Below are 22,551 nucleotides of genomic sequence, written 5' to 3'. Positions count from 1 at the left end.
TAATAACCAAATTGTATTCATATATTATACATGATATACCGTGACATCCTAAGTTTAACATGCAAAAAAAACAGGGTGAAATGCTGAGGTCCACCCCATGTTGAGTCGCGCCTCAAACTGCACTCTGCACCCAGGGCTGCTTGGCCCTGACTGAAGAGTTAGCTTCATTTTGTTGTGCTCTTGCCAAAAGGCCTGAAAATAGGGGGGCCCGTTGGACTGATTTCTCCGACAGGTGACTTGTTTTTGCAATGGTTCTTCAGAGTTGTGCCAGTGGCATCAACAGGTCAGCCGTGGCAGTCCTTCCACAGTTTGAGAATTGTAGTATGTAATGCAGTCTTTTTTTTTTTTTCTTGTGCATATGCAGTAAATATAATCATGCCAGCAGATGGGCGGTAGGATTACCATTACATATACAAAACATATGGCTTTTACGGTATACGTTTCTAGCGAACAACTATAAACAACAATAAAAGCGAGAAAATAATTTATTGGCTTACTTCGAATGCACTGAATTATACATGCAACGATAACTGCCGATGACTCGTCATCGCTGCAAGTTGTCTCCTCCTGGTTGTCTACAAAATGTGTTGACTCAGTAGTCTTGCATAATGTGCTGGGTAGTTTCTTTGAAGGTAAACAGACATTTTCCCATCAACTACTTGATCTCCGGTCACACCTGTGAAGAAAAAGGAAATAAATTGAACTTGGAAGACACAGAGGAGAGGCGGAATGCGGGTTCACAGAAAGAAGAAACCACTGAACTTTGACCTGAATGTGGGGACTTTGAATTTTGGGACTGTGACGGGAAAGTTGATGGACATGACGATTGGGAGAAAGGGAGAAATATTGTGCGTCCAGGAGACCGGGTGGAAAGTGTGTGGGGGGCGGGGGGGGGGCACTGTGTAGTTAGTGCTTGTCATGGAAGGCCGCTATGAAAAGAAGTTAAGAGTAAGTGTTTATTCAACGGTTGTACTGCGAGGGTCGGTAACGGGAAAACGCTTCCAATGTCTCTTATTTGTTACATATGAAGAATTGAAATTTTGCTCCAGATGGGAGCAAGCATCATGGAAGGTGGCATGTTTCATTTGTTTTCGCGGACCACATCAAATGATGTGATGTTTTGAGGACAACGATGGAGAGCGCTTGCTGACTGGGATGGTTTGGACACGTCCAGAGGAGGCATTGTGAAGATATCGGTCGACGGGTGATGAGGAAGTGAGCGAGAGGAAGACCTAAGAGAAGCTCGATGGAGGCAGGGAGAGAGGACACGTAGACAGGTCCTGTTAGAGAGAAGCATGCGGAAGATCAGAGTACCGATATTGAAAAGGTACCACGACACCCCGCCGTCAGAAAGGATACCGACCATAGCACCCATGTACCGTCCCATTATTTTCAAGAGCGACCTCCTACAAAGAGCTGTGTGGAGTTCAACAGACAGCGCGAACAATTCTGCAATCCAAAGGCCCAACGTGCTTGCTCTGAGGACTCTCACTCCCAAAGATCTCTAGAATCAGTTATTCCATCCATTAACCCCTATTTGTAGTCTTTCGCAGGCCTATGCTAACACAGGTAGCACAAATCATCGTTGCAATAACTGCATGAAAAACTTGGGTGACATCAATAGAAAACACCCAGTCGATGGCGAGCCCGTCACATCACCTCAAAACAACCTACGTGGGGCCGTTTTGAACCGTAGACCCGTTCATGCAGGTTTGAAAATGGTGGCAGGTTGAGGCGTTGACAGACCAAATCAAAAGGTTGACACCTCCCCTGGAGCTGAATTTACCGTCGAGACAGTATGATGAACAGAGTGCAAGAATTCAGAGGTATCAGAGTTATCAGCTCTGAGCTCACCCAGCTTCTTTGCGGTCCTTTCAATCTTGTCCAGGGCAGCCTGCACATCTCCTCCCTCCGGTACGAGGACCTCGATCTCTCCTACCCTGTAGCCGAAGTCTGCTTCATCTAGATCTATGTGCACGCCGTCCTCTTCCCAAGTGAATGTCCGCCTCACCGTGGTAAACTCGGCAAAGCAGACCAGATTCATACCAGTGGCCCAACCCTCTTCGAGCACGCACTTCATTTCCGCATTGCCGAGACCACGGGGGTCAGTTAATTTCTGATGGCAGCACTCGCTCATGGCGAACTTGTTTTCACCGGCGTCTTTGAGAACCTCCCTCAGCTTCCGATGAATATCGGCCACGTTGGTCATCTCTTTGTAGCGAGTACATAGCCTGGCCGCTTCTGCTCGTTCTCCTCGTGTCTCTTGTGCCCCTCGGAGGGTGGCGGCTGCACACTTGAGCTCCCAGTGTCCTTTGCGTTGACGCAGCCACACGTCTCTTAAGGTGAGGTCAAATTGTGGGGTGTCAAAGTATCGGTCCTGGAACTGGTCCTGACCGGCACAAACTACACATAAAAAAGGGGACAAAGAGATGAACCGTGGATTCTGATTCAAACAGTAAATCATCTACGCGCCTCATTCCAAAGGATGTGCCCCATTTGTTTGTCTATGTGGCACATCGACACGCCAGCCCAAAAATAAATAAATAAACCATCCTTTCCGCTGCCGTGCACGATGACCACTATTTCAAGGAGCACTTGAGTGTCACTTCTCGGAAGTAGAAGCTATTAACTAGCGTCTATTTTCCCAAGTAACCCGTTTGATTTCACATTTGATTCAGACAACTGACTATAGTCAAGTATGCGTGTCTTTCAAGGATATGTACGCAAGCAGTTGAAAAGCTACTTTTCCATAGTCCCCCTTTAAGTCAGGCAAACGACGGTCAAACATACCTCCAATTTCTTCCAGAGTCTTCAGACTGTTGGCATTGCATACAAACTTTCTCTCCACTTCTACACTCATCTGAAATTAGAAGTATCTACATTCACAACATAGCATGACAACAAATAGATGAACAATCACATCAAACCTGAAGGGTGAAGTCATTATCGACAATAGCCTGTGTATTGTTTTCCTGTTCATCTTGTCCGATTTTTATTTAGAAATGACTTACGTTGCACAAACGCACGCCACAGGTATTACACCGGAATTTGGAATTCCATACAATGTTTTGCAGTTCGGCATTCACGGATTCACCAATCTGGTGATTATTTTTATCCATCTTGTGTTAAGCAGCGACAGTAAAAACACATTGCCTACAATCAGTAAACGCATACTTTGGAAATATTGTAAAACACAACACACTTCCTCGCTGAAAACGTCAACTTGATTTCTACATGATACAGAATGACCAACAGAATGGTGCAGGTTGTTAACTTTACGGAGGAAGGAAGCAAGGAAGGAAGCAAGGAAGGAAGAGGGAAAAGGGAAGCAAAAGACGATGATTGCAAGAATAGTCTGGCTGATGCGTTTGGGTCTGACGCCTCGTTTCAAAACCGTAACCCTTGTTTAAAACCCTAACCCAGGTGAGAAACCTGAACCTGAAACCCAAACTTTGGATGAAAACCCCTTCTTCCAAACCCTTAGCTTGGGTTAAAACCCGAAGCCTTGATTAATACTACCAACATTTAGAAAAACTAATCTCGGAATCGAGATTATAATATGTTCAAAAAGTGTCATTGCCGTTCAATCAGCCTAAATGTGCCTTTTTTTTAATTGACGCAATACCGCACCTACTCTTGCATTACTCTGTAGCCTGTCGGTATTTGAGCAGTTGATGGATACGGATTCGTTATCAGGTGTTCAAAAGCACGTTTCGCTTTCGTGTTGCATTTTAACCCGTAGCTGCTGCACCTGTCCCCTGCAAATCAAACGCCGAGTGCCATTCAAATCCACTCCATCTGCAGATACTTCAGCAAACCACCAACGTTCTCATTATTAGCATTGCACTGCGAACACACCGTTCAAGGTGAAGCCCGTCACTCGCCTCAGAAAAGCCACATGAAAACACGAAGAGACGCCCGCTTTCCGGAAGCCCCCCTACACGTCAGCAAGTCAATTTTTGCACAGGCGCAATTAGGGACAGCTATTAGGGCTTTCAGGACCATCACTTCCTGTCCCAGTAGCGCAGCAGCATGCAAACTGTGCCCATTTTTTCATCTCCTGGGAATTTTGAACAAATGTCTACTCTGTGCGGATGTGTGTTGGACACATGTTTTTTTTTACCCCATCAATAAAGACATAATTGACGCGAGTACCGCCCAAGTCGAGTGGTTATGTCTGTGTCATGTATAATTAATTGATTAATTAATTAACCCACTTTAAAACTATTTGCGCTGGCAGAATGGGAGCGCCTTTTATTTTAAAAAACAGCTTTTAATTACAGTATTTATATGTGCATATGTATTAATTTACAAATATATAACAGTGGTATAACTTAATTACTCACGATTAGTTTTCTTTTTTCCCCTACATCGTTCATTTAAATACCTGTATTTGGATTTTCAATTCATCTGTTATATCTGGGGGTTTGGATGAGGGCTTTGATGGCCGTGTGTGTTTGTGTGTGTCCCTTCTGAATGTCAGCAATCAGGCTTGGGGGGGAGCTGTGGTGTGTTTACTAGGAGAAGGAGAGAGAGCGAATGGAGGGAGGGGGAGAGTGACACCGAGAGAGAGAAGCCGAGAGAGGGAAGGCAGGCAACAAAACTTTTCACTTGTGAGGAACCCACGGAGGAAAGCGTGTGTGTGCGTGCGCGTGTGTGCCTGCTGGAGCGGCGACCATGCAGGTAAAAACGAGAGGCATTTGCTAATTGCGCCGTACTTAATTAAAACGCCAATCTCGATCGTTTCGGGCGGGGGGTGTGGGGGGGGGGGGGTTAGCCTGCGAACGATAGAGGATCGTACCATCGAGCGACGGATTGCGTCGCGAACTAATCCCGATCCTTTTTGGAAATCCAACATTCAATTCCAAACTTTTTCTGACCGCGTTTCCCCTTGCTCTGCTCTCTTTAGACCACCCCCATCGTCGAGGGAGGCGATCGCGACGTAACAGCTTCAACTCGTCGCTTTATTTTTTTCACACCCTCCCCAAAGCGTTTAATTCCTTTCACTAATTACGCTTTTATAAATGTCACCGTAGGACGGACGAGCATGTGTTGCACTTCGGGGTCTTAAAGGTACGGATTGTGGGGGGGAGAGGGGGTGGCATCAAAAGGAGGTCTGGGAGGAGGAGGGAAGGGGAGGCGAGTGTTTTCGAAACACATCTGTAAGCTGAGAACGTTCGTTAATTAAATGGCTTTAGTCAGACTAGGCCTCAATTTGAGCTGTTAAGCAAGCAAGCACGCAGGGGGAGGCGGGCGGATCGCCAATAGATGCCCGACGGGTAAGAAGACGGACTCGAGGGCCGTGTTTTTATTAAGAAGTCAAAGGTATTGTGTTTTCATGTTTAGGGGTGAAGTGGCTGCGGTTGAGGGCCACCTGGATCATGCGGAGTTCGAAAAGGAGGGGGAGCGGGGCGAGAGAGAGAGAGAGAGAGAGAGAGAGAGAGAGGGAAAGAGAGAGAGAGAGAGAGAGAGAGAGAGAAAAAGAGAGAGAGGCTCGCCCCGTTCGGAGCTTAATTATCTCGGCATGCTAACAGGGCTAGGCTAGCGAAGTGACACGACTCGAACTCCCCGTTTTTCGTTTACCGGATTCGCCTGGAACCTCTGCTGCGGTGTGTTTCTCTTACAGTTTCACTCAATGTATTTCGTTTGCTCCTTACTTATTTTTTAGTAAAGTAACCAGAAAGACCTCTGTTATGCTACGTTACAAGACCGGGGCGAGGGAGGGGGGGGGGCTGCTTAGCTAGCTTGCTAGCTAATTGATTCGCTTCTCCAACTAATTGGGACCGGTAATTTAATGAGTCAACTAGTGTCACAGAAAGGCCAATCAAGTTGCATGTGATCTTTTAATCGCAAATTACGCCTTGTGGGGTTTTTGAACACGAGGCTATCTGACGTCTCCGAGTGTTTACTGGTCGTATACCCCAGCTAGCTTGCTAATTGGCGTGACGAGGAAGTGAGGAATTCGAGCAGTGTCGATAGTTCGTTCGCCGCATGGGCCAACTTTCCTTGCGTTTTGTTACATACTGCATTTTTTTCCCCACTGACAACTATTTCTGTGCAGTTCAGTGTGAACAACTATACTTAGCCCCTGAAGAGACTCCATGAAAGATGTTTGGTCGCCCATTGAACTGGACAGACACTTAACAGCACTAGAAACAAATGAATGGCAGTTAAATTTTGGACTTGATTGATGATGTTTACCCCCCTCACCCCTTCCCCAAATCAGTGGTCCACAACTTGAATTGAGACAAGGAAAGGAACAAATTTTAGATTAGACAAATCTCTCAGCCTACTATCAAACAAAAATGTGAGAAGTATACTCAACTAATCATGCCTCGTCCTGGAAGTTCATTTCATTGTTTTGCCTGTTGGTAATAGAACAGAACTAGAAACCTGTGAGTAGTAACCATGTTGTTACAACAATACCTTCCTCGTGCAAAAACCACCAAATTTGATTGCTAACAAAAATCCCTGTAGAAACTGATCTCCTAAATGGACGCACCCAGGATTGCATTGATCAAACTCACAACTGATGCCCACCTCAGAGGGGTGCAATATGGGCAAACATTTATAGCTCATTCAAGGTAGTGTTATATTTCGATAATGATATATCTCCCGATATACTATTGTTCAGACATCAATGGCAGTTTTGTGGGATCTTCTCTGTTCATTGATAAAACAGATATTCCGCCGTACGGGTGGCGCACGCCTCTGTGAATGGGAGCGAACCTCGCCTTTCAAAATTCACTCGCGTCCTATTTCTGCAATAACCTGCGTACAACGGGGGGGATACAAAAGTGTTTGAAAAAATACCGTCAGCACGGTAATGGCACGTGCGATATGCCTATCGCCAAGATGTGCGACCCCTTTCACATGAAATGATAGGACGGAGATATGGGAGGGTGGGGGGGGACACGGCAGTCGAACAAAAGATGAGTGCGCCTCCCTTTCCTGCGTGACCACCTAGTCATTGATTTGTGAGGAAAGGTTGAATGTCAGGACCCCTTGAAAACCGAGGAGCCCACGTGTACGTAAAATAAGTAAGCTGCCAGATATTGAAGATAGTAGTCACGTTAATTACGGTAATACCAACGATGGAAAGTTTGCGCGGCGTCTCATCCCTGTGTCCGTTGTTTCAGTTTACAGGAACCCCATGTTTGGATTTACCATGTCGATGCCAAATTGATGGTTCCCTTTAATGAGCTATTGTGTGTCCATTTTGAGAAGCATTCCAAAGACTGCCAAGACATGACTAACTTAGCAGGAATGTTGCCTGGATTGCGGTGTTAAATCTCCGATGCGGTGATCATATGAAATGATATGAAACCACTTCAGAGTCAACAAGCAAGTTTTGTTTGTTTTTTGTTTTTTTTTTTCAAATGGGTGCTGCCTTTTTAAACGGGCACAAGCGGTGCTCAGGCTTCCCACAAGTGCTTGAAACTCCCCCAAAAGATGCTTGAATTTCTTTGATCCCTTTGGTGTTAACAGCGGCTCTCTTCGTTAAGCACTTGAATCAGATGAGGTAACCTCTCCTTTTGAAATCCAAGTCTATTCATGCAAATGCACAGTTAGCGCCGCCTGGCTTGAAGAACCTGAAATTTGACTACTTCCCCACCAACAAACTTTTTTTTTTTTTTTTTTTAGGAGGAGTCTGGTGAGAAGGCTAACCGTTCCAGCCATGGCACAGCAGCACGGCTGTGCCCTTTGTGCCAAAAAGGCCAAGAAGACCAAGCCTCCCTGTCTCGACACCTCACTGAGCAACACAGCGTACTTCCAACGTGTGTTGACAAACTGTTAGACATTGTAAGTGTGGCCCAGCAATAGTGCCAAACTGGGAGGACATTTTGCTCGCTCGCTCGCTCGCTCGCTGCATATCGATGAGAACGTAGTTGAGCCACTTCTTTTCGTATACAATCCATCATCGGTTTTATAAGCTCTTCATTTTGGGTGGAATCTGACAAGGGTGCTGATTTGACGGTCACGTCACATTTTGGGTGGTTTTGGTTTCCCGCTAATCCTGAATATCATCATCATGTGATTTACGCTGACCGTTTTGACAACTCTCACTTGGTTAACAAAGCGCTCGTAAGCGCTTCAGATGCCGAGAGGGCGCTTTTGCGATTGTGACAACGGTTCGGGTGGCCGAAATGTTCACAAGATTCTAGGCGAGACAAGATGATCTTTTCATTCGAAATGGGCGCAGCGTGTCTCTTTTTTGTGACCGTTTTGCGCTCTCAAAAAGTGGTGGATAAAAGGACTCGGCTATATGCGTGCCTTTAGGCTAATGAGAAAAATTAGAGGCATTCCATAGCCGCTATGTGTAATCAAGCCCCACAGAAATGGGCCACGCCCAAGTGTTGTGGAATTGAAAACACATCTGAACCAGCCGTCACTTTCGGATTATCGTCTGACTCTCTCCTTTGACTCTCTTTTCGACAGTCTGTTTTGAAAGAGGGCGCAAGGGAAGAAGAGAACCGAGGTGCTCCGATATCTTCAGGTAATTGTCGCCTCTCCCCGTTTGATTGACACCTCAAAAGAAATATTTCATGATCTCCTTCAACGGAGCACAATGCTCTGCTTGGAACCAGGTTACCAGCATCTACAAAATAATCACAGACTACCACGGTCCCTTCAAGAGTTGTTTTGAAGTTACAAACGCCACACGGGCAACTAGCTTCCGCAGCGGTGTATGTATACGTCGTCAGGTGACGTGAAAAAAGACTTGTGGCTTTCTTACTGCCAGACTTGGCGACTCTCCTTTTGTTTTGCTTTTAATTTAGGAGCCAAGTCTTTTTGTTGTTCTGATTATTTTGGGCGGTGCTGTAATTATGACTTTACTACTGTGTTAGCTTAGCGATAGACTAACCGTTAACCCGAATCTGTATGGAACACGCTGTAGGAGCGGAACTAAGTCGAAAACCAAGGACCAATCCAATCCGCCCCCGCCCCGATATTGCGATTTGGCATTGTAAACCGCAGTGACTACATTCGGACCATTTCTTAGATTTGTTTGAGTGACAAACTAATTTGGTGGCTTTGTTCCAGCCGCATTCCAAGTTCAAATGTCTTGTGTTGTCTGACCAGTCCGATAGCAATGTGAGACAGTTATTCACTTGTGTGTACCTCTTTTATCCGCCGCAGTTTGTACCCGAGCGAGGCCATCTGAGGACATCAGTTCCCAACTCTGCCAGCCTTGTTCCGACACTCCTCAACAACATCGTGATCAGGAGATGGAAGAAGACAGAATGTTAGACCGGGAGGGTAGCGGAGCTGAACCGGAACCGAAAGATGAGGCAAGTGAAATTCCGGGAGCCAAACAAGGCGCCGCCGAAGACGAAGACCTGGCCGAGAGCAGTCGGCATTCGTCGGACCAGCAGGGCGCGCCTGCGGAAACTCCCCCTCTTTTCAAATGCAACGCCTGCCAGGAAACGTTTCCCAGCCGAACTGCCCTGAGTGTTCACTACCACTCCCCATCCCACTTTCAGAGAATGACAATGACAAACGGTGGAGAAATTGACCCTCCATCTCCTTACGCCCCCGTTCTTTCGCGGCCATTTGTGTCCAACAAACCCTACCAGTGTGCAATATGCCGAGTCTCCTACAATCATTCCATCACCCTCGAGAGCCATATGAAATCCGTCTTGCACCAGACACGCAGCAGAAACGCCGTGAACAACGCCGGCGCGCTCGGGAACTGCGCAGCCAGTCGTGCCAGCAGTCCAAGGACCGCGGCGGGCACGTCAGCCGGCGGAACCGGCCAGGTGGCGAGCGCCGCTAACTGCGCTGCGACCGGCACCGTGATGGCGGCGGCGAGGGACGCGGAGCGCGTCCAAACATCCCAAGTGGCGCCATCCCTCATCGCCCCCCCTGTGGCCTCTGCTCAGGCTGTCTCCGCCTTTCTCACCCTCCTCACGTCCAGCCCGAGCACTCTCTCGCATCCCCTCCTCCCGACCCTGTTTGCACCCGGCCACCCGACTGGCGTGGATGCGTCTCAGATCGTGCCTCAGCACCACATGGTCATGCCGTTGATCTTGAACGGACTCCAAGCCCAGCAAACCCAGCAGTCTCCAGACAACCAGCAAGGACAGCTCCTTACCCAGTGTGTGCCATTTGTAGGTCTCAATGCGGCGCAGCAAGCCCTCCTGACCCAAAGAATTAGTTTGTTACAGAACCAGTGGGCCCCCGTTGCACTTCCGACGAATACACCAGCAGTTGGCGCCAGCGTCAAACAGGAGAACGTGGAAAAGCCGTTGGACCCGATCAAGGCTCGGGATGGCATCAAAACTGAAGAACCCGAGGAAGAGTGCTGTCCCAATAGGGAAAGCAAAGGGCAAGCTGAGAGCACCGAAGACACGAGCAAAACCTCGACCCAGCAGACGCACGCGGAAACGGAGAAATCGGCAAATCCACAACTCGCCCCGGTTGACCTCGAGAAGCGCCTCCCTCACAACCCCTCGGCTTCCCCGTCAATTCCGAGCAACCCAAGCTACAGCCCTGCGCGTTTGAATCTCGCGCTCAGCCCCGATCCCGCTCCTCAAAAATCCCAGAGAGCAACCAGTCCCTGCGGATCTCCGGGCACCCCCAAATCCAGCCCGGTTTCAAATGCCTTAAGCGACCCATATCGGCTACGTTGCGATACCGTGGATTCTGTTTGTTCGGAACTTCCGGTGCTGTCAGAGTTTCAGTCTGAGGTCCTTTGGGCTTTCTTTGAGTCGCGAAGTGAGGCCGATGCTGCTAGTCCCGCCCGCGAGGACTGCGAGGCGCTGGGCAGAGAGGTCGGGCTTTCCGAGGAGGAGGTACGGACGTGGCTTGGCCGAGCCAGACAGGCCAAACGGAGACAGAGAGGCACAGAGCTCACGCACCCGCGCGGCTCATCGGGAGTGGCAAGGAACGCGCAAAGCAGTGACAATGACTTTGATGACGAGGAAAGCTCCTTGATTATAGCAGAGGAGGAGGGCGAAGAGCTAGAGGAGGAGGAGGAGGCTGACACGACCGCTGGCCAGGCCATTGATTTGTCTCGCACAAGAGGGCAGCGGAGGCCAAGAAGTGTCGGGAGAGAGGCTCGGGGAGATTCCTGTCTGACGTCCGACTCCGAAAACGAGGTGTACACCTCTGTGATTGTGACGGACGAGGAAAGTCAGAACGGAGGTTCTCGGGAGGCCCCGGACAGCGCCGCCAAAGACGAGGTGCAAAATGAGGTTGATGGTGATCATAAAGGCTCAAGCGGGGGCAAAGTCCTGCGCTCCACAACAGTCTTTCTCTCTGACGCGGAGGACGAATATGACGATGAGGATGGCGGCGGGGCTCCCAGGTCCGGGAGGAAGAAACGGAAGGCAGAATTTGAACATGAGGTGGAGGTGAAAAGGGAGAGACTGGATCCGGATGTGGACCTGGAGTTGGAAGCCCAAGGGGATCCCCCAAGCTCGCTGCCCTACTCGCTCGATCAGATTCCATGTGGCGCTTTGCGCTCACTCCCCCTTTCTCTGGCCCCCTTCTCTGCTCAGTTCCTCAACCCCTACGTCCTCTCACTAGCGCCTTCATTAGTCGGAGTCGGGAGCAAAGGGCCGTGCTTTTCAAACGCGTCCTCGACGGCGCCTTTCCCCGCGACTCTGCTTTCCCAATCGCCCTCTCCCAGAAGCCACTCCTCTCAGTACTTGTCCAACGGCGGTGACTGCGAGACGGCGCTGGACCTCAGTATGGGGAAAAACACGTCGTCCTCGTCGCTGGTCGACAGCATTTCGTCAACGCCGAAAGGCCGGTTGCTGGACGGACTTGGCCTGAGGCCCACCTCTGAGGGCCTGGTGGTGGTTCAGGTGAAACCCGACTCTCTTGCCGCCGCGCCTTCTTCGTACGCTCGCGTGAATCCGCTCAACAGCAATAACCTGACAAAGCCCAGGATGTACACCACGCCCGACGAGCAAAAGAACGTCGCGCTGTGCGACCATGACCACGTCGGAGAGAAGGACAAGGAGCAAGAGCAACAGCAGAGGAAGGCCAAAGGGAAACGGTACCGCGACATGCGGCGCTCCAGGACCATCATCCAAGCGGAGCAACTTGACATCCTCTACGGATGCTATTTCAAAGATCCCAACCCCGGAAAACACGAGTTTGAACAAATCTCAGAATGGGTCCACCTTCCCAAAAAAGTGGTTCAGATCTGGTTCCAGAACATGCGGGCCCGGGAGCGCAAAGGCGAGGTCCGCTTCATCAGCGACGGCACCCTGGCAGCCGTCGGCAAACCGCTCATCAAGTTCACCTGGCCGCTCTCCAAGCCTATCTTTTCAAACAAGGCCGTCGAAAACAACGCCGGCTACATCGCAACCGCTCCAATTGTGCGCACCCTCATCAAGACCGAGGGTAAGCCCGTGATGGTGAAAAAAAGCACCCCCGTTCCAATCAAGCCCAAGGAAGTGGCTCCCGCCGTGCCAAAGACCAAGCTTGAAAGCACCGTGGTCAAAGTGGCATCGGGCGGTGCCCCGACCCTTTTGACAACTCTCAAGGAGCCCGTTCCCATCGCCCCTCGACTGAATCGGCAGAAGAAATGTGAGGAGGCGGACGAGGACGACGAGGAGGAGGAGAGCGAGGAGGACAAAACTGACGAGGAGCTGGACGGCGAGAACCAGGCGGCACCTCGGACCGTGAACCGTATGGTGCCCAAGCTGCCCGTCGCGCCCATCGAGAGCGGGCCTCCTCCCGCGGCCATCTTGCCCCAGAAACCAAACGGCCTGAGCTACTGGAACCCCAAAGCCTCGATCAGGATCAACACTCTGTCACGAGAGCAACTGGCTCTTCCCGCTCACTTGCCTCCTCGCACCATCCCGCCTCCTCCCACCCCGAGCATAGCGCCGGTCAGCCCCAACGGCCCCAACTCGGCCAAGGCGGCCCGCTCATCCGCCCCCGTCCTTGGCAAATCAAGCGCGGCGGAAAACAACTTCCTGGCCCATTCTTCCAGCCGTCGGCCTCGCACGCACTTGTCCTGCCTGCAGCTCTCCATCCTGCAGTCCTGCTACGAGACCTGCGCCCACCCCAACGCCTTGGAGTGCGAGGCCATCGGCGCAGAACTGAACCTCCCCCTCAAGGTGGTGCAGATCTGGTTCCAGAACACGAGAGCCAAGGAGAAGCGCTGGAGGCTGCAGCAAGAAAAACTGGTGAGCCTTGTTTTAATAAGAACTCTTTGCAAGCTATGGGGAGAACGGCACGGGTGGGCGGCGTGTGTTGGGCAAAGCTCTCGGATGTCGTCAAATCGAGGGCTTGGCGAGCACACTGGATTGGACGGAATGGCTTGTTTCACTCTCGAAATCCGGACTGTTTGGGGGAAAAAAAACAAAAGCATCAATCATATAGGGCGGCAGAATCACGTCTTGACACATGCAATTTAAAATAAAAAAAAGGAACGCTGTTGAAATGTTGGATAAAAAACAAACATCCGTTGAGAAACCTCAAATAGACTCATGACAGTTGTGTATGTTTATCTATCTACCTCTCCATGGTGAGATATCCATCCAGCCATAATCTCAAAGGTTTTGATATTCTCATCAGCTAATCATTGAAATCCCCCCTCCCCCGACTCCATCACAAGCAGCGATGACATGGTCGTTTTGGGGGAAGCGTTTTTGGTCTCTGTTTTGCTCCTTTTGCAACATGTGGTGGTGTCCCTGCCGCTCCCCTCTGGGGCAGAGGTGCTGCTGAGCAAAGTCTGCCATCCTGCGGCCGCTAATGGTATGACATTTTTCAGTGGCTCGGCTGGCCCGCCTGCGGTGACCCCGGTCATCTCGGCGATGTTCCCAAATTTGATTTCTCTGCCTCCTTTGGAACGCGCAGCGTAACAGTAGGCCGAACCTCCACGCGGCGGGGGAACGCCGCATGCCGCGCAGTCGGACGGCCCCCATTCTAAACGCTTTCTTTTCTCTTCCCCCCCGCACGCCGCCAGGGTCCTCAAGCCGGCGGGAAGGCGTCGATGAGCTCGGGAAGTTACCTGCAGTACAACGCTCTCAAAGCCAACCGTCCCATCCTGCCCAAACCCGTTCAGCTCACCATCACGGAATCTCCCGCCTCCCCGGCGAGCGGCCAGTCGGCGCCCGGCGAGACGCTGACGGGCTGCTGCGACGTCTGCAAGGTCTCCTTCGAATCGCGGGCGGCGGCGCGGGCCCACGTCTTCTCGTCACTCCACCTGGCCAAGCTGCGCACCACTAACTTTGGCCAGCCCGCCGCGCTGGTCAACAAGAACGGAACTGGCAACGGAGCTTCGGGCGGGGTCAACCTCAGCTTGCAGGTCTGCCGTTCGTCCACGGTCACCGGCTCCGGCTCCGGCGGCGTGGTCGTCATTGAGTTGCCTCCACCTCCGGCTACCAGCAACAGTTAAGAAAACGAGAGAGAGAGAGAGAGAAAATCAGATCAGGATTGGTTTGCAACACTGACTGTTTGGACCCATTTGGGCTCCTCCACATTTGAGCACTATTCCTCACCACCTAACTTCATTGTTTTTGCTTTTGAAGTTGGCTTTTTTTTGCCCTCAACACCCGGTTTCCAATTTTCAACCTTTTTGATGACTCGAATGGACACGTTCATCCAGTTGGACCCCAAACCGTTCTCATGCTGCTGCTGCTGATCGCATCAGTTTGCCACCGCGTGAGTGATGGATCGTGCTTCTTGAAATGGTCTCAACCCCTTTTTAATGTCAACGACAAAACTCTAAAGGGAGTGACTTCCCAGGCGTGAACCGAAGAGACCGGCGCAAAAGGTTTTTCTGCGCCAGGTCACTATTTGGGAAAACATGGAATACTCCCAGTCAGAACTCGTACGTCGCCCCTTCCTGTGGAATCTTTTTTTTTTTTTTCTGGGGCAGGGAACGCTCTCACCTCCACAGCAAAGGTTGCTTGCGTATGACATGAATGGACTGAACAAATGTGATGCATGTTGACTTGTCGCTTTTATTCATTTGTGATCTGCCGAGTGTTGCGTGTACATCGTTTGGGATAAAATAGAGGTACTTAAACGAGAATAGGGCTTTTCAACCCCCCCCCCCCCATTCCCATGTTTATAGTCATGACAATCCAGACAAAAAAAAAAGTTTTAGAAATTGCGAGGAATCTTGGCATACCGCACTTTGACGCATATTATATTGTTTGAAATGTTTTGAAGCATTCTAACGCCGGTGTCTTTTTATGGAAAGATTGGCTCATGCATGTTGGATGCCTTAATATCATTTTTTTTTTTTCCTTGCTCGTCTCTTAAGTCACGCTTTAGGTGTGCGCATAATATTGCGCAAGAAGCAAAGCTAGCGGGGTCTGGAAGTGAAACCGAGCGCCGTCCCCGGTCGCTTTTACAATTGGGGAAAGGCGGGCGGCGGGGGCTATTTGAATGTCCTTCCGGTGACCTAACTTGAGCAAATCCCGCCGAGCTTTTCTCAGCCGAGGACTAAACAACGGCCGACTCGTGCGGTGTCGCGTGAAAACGAAGCCCACTGTCGTGACAGGTCACGCACAAACACAAGCCACGAGAATGTCGGGCTTTGGGCTGAAATTTGGGGAAGAACCGAAAAGGTGAACTTGAATTTCGAAACTTTTGCCTGCACGCGTTCAGCGGCTCAGTATTTTTCGCACAGCTCGGCCTTTTGTTCCATGGAGATGAACGGCAGGTGGTCATCGGGGAATAATTGACCCGGCCGGCTCAGTTCAACTTTGGTCTTTGGCCGATGGTCTTGATTCGGGCCGTTCGCCTTTTTGACATCACGAGGCCGAGACGACACCAAGAGCCGGCCGGACTTTGACCAAATGGCCCTCGGCGTCTGGCTCATCAAGAAGAGTCCGAGAGAAGCCGGCCGGCCGGCATTTTTCATTTCACGGCTCTTCAGCTTCTTGACGGAGCCGAAGGTTGAGCGAGACGTGCCCAACAGCTGCCGCGCACGACGGCCCCTCCAGAGCTGAGAGCGCAAATTCAGTGTTGATGTCTTCGGTTCGTTTCACCTGAAGTCCTCTGCTATTTTTGGGCCCGGGGTGTCTCCAAAGTCAGAAACGGCCTCACAGCCTCAATTCCTTTTTGGCAGAAATCCACCATTGGCGCGGAAGGTAACGGCACGAGCCGAGTGCTTGTCAAAAGCCCCGCCGCCACTTCCTCTTCACTTCCTCTAATACTGGCGATGCGCATGCTGTGAAAACGGGACGCGATAGGTGTGCGAAGCAAACAAGGGAGGAAATTGGCTTTGGCTGATATCCCCAAGGCCACTCGCGGAGATTCCATTCTTGCAATGTTTCCTTTTTACCGAGAGCTAACTACGATTGGTGCTGTGTTGAAGGACACGCGTGAGACTCACTCAAGAGCTTTTTCCTTCCATTTGAATTTGTATATGAATGCTATAGTTTTGACTAAAATGCAAAACTAAAATGATCTTTTTGTAAAGGATATATATTAGAAAGAAGTGATATTCCAAAGTAATCTTTTTTTTTCCCTGTCATTTAAAAAAAAATAAAAATGTTTAAAAAAAAAAAACAACCACAACAACAACCAAAAAGCAATCAAGAGGTGTTCACAGATGCAAACTGTAAAGGACATCCCACAGCTTGACTCTTGCACTAGTTCACTATATTTGCACAAGTTACAGACATTTCAAAAAAACGAACGCAGCCATGGATGCAACATTACAAGTGAATCGGAGTGTGTGCGTCTGTGTGTGTGAGTGTTCTTTCGTGACTTTGAAAAGGCGTCGGGAATCATCTTGTATGCGAGTGCTCGGATGTCAAGACTGGGAAAACACACACAGGCAAACAGATGCGGTGTTGCACTGTCCAAATGAAATTGCTTTTTATGGAGATCTGCTTTTATTATCTTACATTTCATTGTCAATTTGATTATCACTATTGTTATAACTGTACTACTACTTATTCAATTTGCTACTCATGCTGTTTTGAGTTATTATTGATTCATTCTTGTTTTCGTGCCACCTCTCTGCTCAGACTGAGGATGGGATTCCTCTGAATATTGAACAATAATAGTGGCAGTGTTATGTATTGTTAGACCTCGGATTTTTTTTTCCCCTCTCCCCAATGTACCTTGCCTTCTTTCTGTGTTTGGTCTCCATTATGTTTTCTTTGATATACTGGACAATAAAATCAGTTCAACATGGCAAAATACGGTGGAACCGGTTTTATTTGGAATATACATGTGGTTCTTATGAAAGCTTAAGATCAAATACAGGCAAAAAAAAAAGAGATATCACTCCTTTCAAAAGGGAGGTTTGATTTTTGCCATCCTAAAAAAAATCGCAAAGCTTGACCTGAACAAAAAGATCAGCATGCCAACGCTTAGTGTAGTGACATTTTCACGCACTGCATGGTAAAAACAACATTAAAAGGGGGTGGGCACGTGACTGGTGCCGCCACAACCCCAAATTATTTAGCATTGTACTAAATCACGAGTGCCCGACCGGTAGCCCGTCGACTGGTCACCAGTCCATCGCCAGGGGTGCACCGGAAAATTTTGTCTGTGCGCGTTATTAATAAGAGATATTTTCGTGTTGGCGCACGCCTCACCTTAAGCATACTACCCGTTTCACGTTGACAAAAAAAAAAAAGTATTTTTAAAAAATGAAATCAAGAAAGCAGGTTACATAGAACCCACGGTGACCCATGCTCTGCATCACCGGAAGTTGTTAGCAATCTGCAATTGCAGCTCGCCACAGACAATATAACGTTATTTGATGATTCTCATGCGACCTTTGTCTCATGTCAGCGATGGCACCGGCAAAGAACGGCAATGCGAAGCGCCAGGAGATGCATTTTCAAACGCATCTCGTACGTACGATGAGTTCTGCGCTTAACACGTACTAAAGTGCGGCGCTCGCCTCCGCTTCCGGTCTGCGCCAAGGTGGGCGGGTCCCTCGGTCACGTGACTTTCCGGCTCGACGCGCACGGCCCTCGAGGAGACGTCACATTCAACTGGCACGCACCTCGAACCCAGAGTTGGCAATCTAGCGACTTTCTCGCTACATCGAGCGAGTTTTCAGACCCCCTCGAGCGACTCTTTTTCCCAAAAAGCGACAAAGGACAAACCTAACGACTTTTTTTTTCCCGGCGTTATCGACGACTCTGACGTGAAAGCGCGTCGCGTTCTTACCGTTGTCGACGTGCAGCGGGCGATTACGTCAGACTCTCCCGTCCGGAGCGCTCACAGGGTCTGAAAAACCAATTAAAAAAACAAATCAATGAAACTGAATAAGGGCCTAGTATCAGTGACCATCATTTTCTCAACTGCCAGTGTTCTATTGCCTCTTTAGGGTTTGATTGTTCATGTGGATTGCATAGAAAAAAATGAAGGTTAAAATGTTTCCATCCGACCAAACTTGAAGAATTAAAAAAAGAACAATGTATTGTGTTTCTATTGAGTGTTTTTTGCCGGTCCCAAGCCCGGATCAAAGAGGAGGGTTGGAATTGTGACAGTAAAATGAGTCAAAGAAACAAGAATCAATGCGTAAAGTTCGTTTGCAGTTCCACTCGACGCGCACGGCCCTCGAGGAGACGTCACATTCTCCTGGCACGCACCTCGAACCCAGAGTCGGCAATCTAGCGAGTTTTCAGACCCCCTCGAGCGACTCTTTTTCCCAAAAAGCGACAAAGGACAAACCTAACGACTTTTTTTTTCCCGGCGTTATCGACGACTCTGACGTGAAAGCGCGTCGCGTTCTTACCGTTGTCGACGTGCAGCGGGCGATTCCGTCAGACTCTCCCGTCCGGAGCGCTCACAGGGTCTGAAAAACCAATTAAAAAAACAAATCAATGAAACTGAATAAGGGCCTAGTATCAGTGACCATCATTTTCTCAACTGCCAGTGTTCTATTGCCTCTTTAGGGTTTGATTGTTCATGTGGATTGCATAGAAAAAAATGAAGGTTAAAATGTTTCCATCCGACCAAACTTGAAGAATTAAAAAAAGAACAATGTATTGTGTTTCTATTGAGTGTTTTTTGCCGGTCCCAAGCCCGGATCAAAGAGGAGGGTTGGAATTGTGACAGTAAAATGAGTCAAAGAAACAAGAATCAATGCGTAAAGTTCGTTTGCAGTTCCAACCAGGTTTGGGGTGTGTTTCTTAACCCCCGACTCACCTTTCGTCTTTTGCTGCGACGTGATTCCTCTCCGACGGCGTCCGCGGACCTCGAGCGACTCCTTTTCCCAAAAAGCGACAAAGGACAAACCTAACGACTTTTTTTTTCCGGCGTTATCGGCGACTCTGACGTGAAAGCGCGTCGCGTCCTTACCGTTGTCGACGTGCAGCGGGCGATTACGTCAGACTCTCCCGTCCGGAGCGCTCACAGGGTCTGAAAAACCAATTAAAAAAACAAATCAATGAAACTGAATAAGGGCCTAGTATCAGTGACCATCATTTTCTCAACTGCCAGTGTTCTATTGCCTCTTTAGGGTTTGATTGTTCATGTGGATTGCATAGAAAAAAATGAAGGTTAAAATGTTTCCATCCGACCAAACTTGAAGAATTAAAAAAAGAACAATGTATTGTGTTTCTATTGAGTGTTTTTTGCCGGTCCCAAGCCCGGATCAAAGAGGAGGGTTGGAATTGTGACAGTAAAATGAGTCAAAGAAACAAGAATCAATGCGTAAAGTTCGTTTGCAGTTCCAACCAGGTTTGGGGTGTGTTTCTTAACCCCCGACTCACCTTTCGTCTTTTGCTGCGACGTGATTCCTCTCCGACGGCGTCCGCGGAAGCATGCGCACGGCCGGCCAACGATGCAAATGGGGCGACGGCGTCCTTGAGCGATTTGTAGCACATCCAAGAGCTCCTTTCCTTCCCGGGCACTTGGCAAGGTTGCCATCACGAGGCATTAACTGGTTTGCGACTGAGCCTCGTAGGGGGAGGACGGGGTGCTTCCAGGAGGGATTACATGGGAGCGCTCACAGGGTCTGAAAAACCAATTAAAAAAACAAATCAATGAAACTGAATAAGGGCCTAGTATCAGTGACCATCATTTTCTCAACTGCCAGTGTTCTATTGCCTCTTTAGGGTTTGATTGTTCATGTGGATTGCATAGAAAAAAATGAAGGTTAAAATGTTTCAATCCGACCAAATTTGAAGAGTTAAAAAAAAGAACTGCGCCGGAATGTTTCTATTGAGTGACTTTTGCCGGTCCCAAGCCCGGATCAAGGAGGAGGGTTGGAATTGTGACAGTAAAAAGAGTCAAAGAAACAAGAATCAATGCGTAAAGTTCGTTTGTAGTTCCAACCAGGTTTGGGGTGTGTTTTTTTTAACCCCCGACTCACCTTTTGTCTTTTGCCGCGACGTGATTCCTCTCCGACGGCGTCCGCGGCAGCATGCGCACGGCCGGCCAACGATGCAAATGGGGCGACGGCGTCCTTGAGCGATTTGTAGCACATCCAAGAGCTCCTTTCCTTCCCGGGCACTTGGCAAGGTTGCCATCACGAGGCATTAACTGGTTTGCGACTGAGCTTCGTAGGGGTTGGACGGGGTGCTTGCAGGAGGGATTACAGTTATATTTGTATTTTTTTTTTTTGGAACACTATATACATTAAGTTTTAGACCATTAGAATATTTTCACAATGACATTTTGGGAAAAGTATCTTGAATATTTTTGGAAATGCAGTTGAAATATATCTGGTGTTATCTTATGAGAAGATTTGGGGAAATCCATTTTTAAAAACATTTTGTGAATGAAGTTGGAGAAATCAGTTGTTTACAATTTTGGAAAATATATTTGTCATATTTTTGAGAATATCTTTCCATATTCTTAACATGCTTAGACATTTCTCTCTAGGTTTCAAAAGTTGGCTGGCACGAGATGATTCTTACCTAGATCAGTATATGGTTTTGGATGGCTGTTGATTAGATAGAAAAAAAAAAAATTACAAGCTTCATTTAATAAAATAAACGCACCAGGAGTGCTGAATGGAGGGTACAGAGAGCATGAGTTTATACAGCTATCACCTCCCCACCACCACCCCCAAAAATGCTTTGTACAACTACATCTGTCGGGATCCCGTGCCTTGGAGCTGCAGGACCAGCGGACTCCTCTCCAGGATGGAAGTGATCACCACCGTGGACTTGTACTGCTTCACCTCACTTCAACATAGAACACACAAACGCAGAGCATGAGGTAGAACCAAGTCTGAAGTCAAGTCGTCTTGACGGTGCCGCGCCACCTGGCAGTGAAGCTGATCTCCAGACGTTGGCAGTGGTCGCCCGGGGCATGCTGGTCCTTGGAACGCAGAAGCCCGGAAGTGGGCGTCACGCTGAAGACGTGCGAGGTGTCCTCGCTCGACTCTACGGGGCGTCGAGCGAGACAAAAGAGACGACGGAGGCGAGTGGGGCAGGTGCACGGAAGCAGGGGAAAAAAGCAAAACTTACCTCGAATCAATGACCAGTGAGTCTGCGAGCCGAAGGTGTAGAGCTTGACTTCTTTGGCCTGCGTCTGGCCCAAGTAGCAGAGTCCGAAATTGATGTGGTCGCTGGACAAGCACAGCGTCGCTAGCTTCACGTAGGCGCAGAGCGGCACCATCTGAAATGGTGGGGGCGACCGTTCTGAAGGGGACTTTTTTTTGCCGTTTTTAATGCTGTTGAGCCGGCGCCCTCCTGACCTGCAGGCTATTGTTGCTGTAGTGAATGAGGAGGTCTTGCTGAATCTTCAGCTGCTTGTAGCCGCCGTCACTGCAAGGGACGACCGTCACGCCGTCTCTCGGATGCGCCGTGTACTCCAAAAGTGACGGCGAGCAGCAGAAGGCTACCCTCACCTGAGGGGGGGGCGGAGGAGGTCATTTCAATTTGGTTTGTATACAATGGCGCCAGCGAGTGCTGCTGTAAAAGTCACCAAGTTGGCAACATTGACTGCGTTTTTGTAAACTAGCTCGAACTTCTGCCTTCAACTGGGCGGTGATTTGAAATCGGACCGGCAAACGGGTGCGACCTTGTTCCATCCGGCTTCTTTCATCTTTGGCAACTGGCTCAAAGTCAAGCCTCTCCTATCTCAAGAGCACTTTGAAACAGTCGTTCGTGCCAACATTTCGGGCGGATGAGTGGAACGCGCTTGACTTTGGAGTCAGCCAATCCTCCATCAAGCATCTCCAGTTGGTCCAGAATGCTGCCACTCGCCTCTTGACTGCTACTCGTCAGAGGGAGCAGATCACTGCTTTACTGGCTCCCCGTTACAGTTTTTTCAAATCTTGAAACGGCCCGGCCCCACCTTCCCTCTCGGAGCTCGGGCCCGTGCCTCAGGTCTTCCGACCGGACACGACGAGAGGTAACGACAACGGAGCCTTTTCCGCGGCTGCTCCCTCTTTTTGGAATGAATGGTGGGCAAGCCCCCCCTCGCTGCCCATCTTTCAAACTCCTTTTTATTCCTTTTGTACTTTCTACCGTCTTTGTTATGAATTTGTTTTTCTGTTGGAATGATTTTTGCTACATGTGCAGCACTTTGTTGACAGCGGCGGTTGTTTTAAAGTACGAGTTGAGTTGCTAATGTAGGCACACACATCAGGAAGTACCCCCCCCCCCCAAAAAAATAATTTGCCAAAATTAGCAACCGGGGGGTCCGGGT

General features: G+C 49.2%; 3 protein-coding genes across 17 annotated transcripts in view; 1 reads left to right on the top strand and 2 right to left on the bottom strand.

Annotated features, from left to right (window-relative positions):
- Window positions 1–467: 467 nt before the first annotated feature.
- Window positions 468–4,885, bottom strand: thtpa (thiamine triphosphatase). 4 transcript variants are annotated; one of them, XM_019890043.1, is made up of 4 exons: window positions 4,802–4,885; window positions 2,791–2,860; window positions 1,855–2,403; window positions 468–676 (listed from the first exon to the last, which is right to left on the bottom strand). In XM_019890043.1, exons 1-4 carry the CDS (start codon window positions 4,856–4,858, stop codon window positions 576–578), a joined length of 777 nt encoding a protein of 258 aa, XP_019745602.1. In that variant the 5' UTR covers window positions 4,859–4,885; the 3' UTR covers window positions 468–575. The 4 variants fall into 4 exon arrangements, with proteins under 4 accessions (XP_019745602.1, XP_019745603.1, XP_019745604.1 ...); XM_019890044.1 differs by lacking the exon at window positions 4,802–4,885 and adding an exon at window positions 3,859–3,988; XM_019890045.1 differs by lacking the exon at window positions 4,802–4,885 and adding an exon at window positions 3,752–3,852.
- On the top strand, window positions 4,532–15,548 carry zfhx2 (zinc finger homeobox 2). 8 transcript variants are annotated; one of them, XM_019889979.1, is made up of 6 exons: window positions 4,532–4,683; window positions 5,347–5,402; window positions 7,645–7,803; window positions 8,440–8,497; window positions 9,142–13,148; window positions 13,931–15,548. In XM_019889979.1, the coding sequence occupies exons 2-6, from the start codon at window positions 5,382–5,384 to the stop codon at window positions 14,360–14,362; spliced, it is 4,677 nt and encodes a 1,558-aa protein (XP_019745538.1). In that variant the 5' UTR covers window positions 4,532–4,683; window positions 5,347–5,381; the 3' UTR covers window positions 14,363–15,548. The 8 variants fall into 8 exon arrangements, with proteins under 8 accessions (XP_019745538.1, XP_019745539.1, XP_019745542.1 ...); XM_019889977.1 differs by lacking the exon at window positions 4,532–4,683 and adding an exon at window positions 5,117–5,279; XM_019889978.1 differs by lacking the exon at window positions 4,532–4,683 and adding an exon at window positions 5,117–5,279 and having other exon boundaries at window positions 5,326–5,402.
- Window positions 15,549–20,861: 5,313 nt separating this feature from the next.
- dlec1 (DLEC1 cilia and flagella associated protein) overlaps window positions 20,862–22,551 on the bottom strand; it is a 15,612-nt gene continuing 13,922 nt past the window's right edge. For all 5 annotated transcript variants that reach the window (XM_019889976.1, XM_019889974.1, XM_019889971.1 and 2 more), the window contains exons 37-40: window positions 21,596–21,748; window positions 21,366–21,516; window positions 21,161–21,281; window positions 20,862–21,080 (exon numbers count right to left, since the gene is read on the bottom strand). In XM_019889976.1, coding sequence (XP_019745535.1) covers window positions 20,981–21,080; window positions 21,161–21,281; window positions 21,366–21,516; window positions 21,596–21,748 — 525 coding nt within the window. In that variant the 3' untranslated portion in view covers window positions 20,862–20,980. The remainder of the gene's footprint in view (window positions 21,081–21,160; window positions 21,282–21,365; window positions 21,517–21,595; window positions 21,749–22,551) is intronic.

This window comes from Hippocampus comes, unplaced genomic scaffold, assembly GCF_001891065.2.
Source record: "Hippocampus comes isolate QL1 unplaced genomic scaffold, H_comes_QL1_v1.1 scaffold185, whole genome shotgun sequence".
NCBI lineage: Eukaryota > Metazoa > Chordata > Actinopteri > Syngnathiformes > Syngnathidae > Hippocampus > Hippocampus comes.
This window is presented reverse-complemented; position numbering and strand designations above follow the sequence as displayed.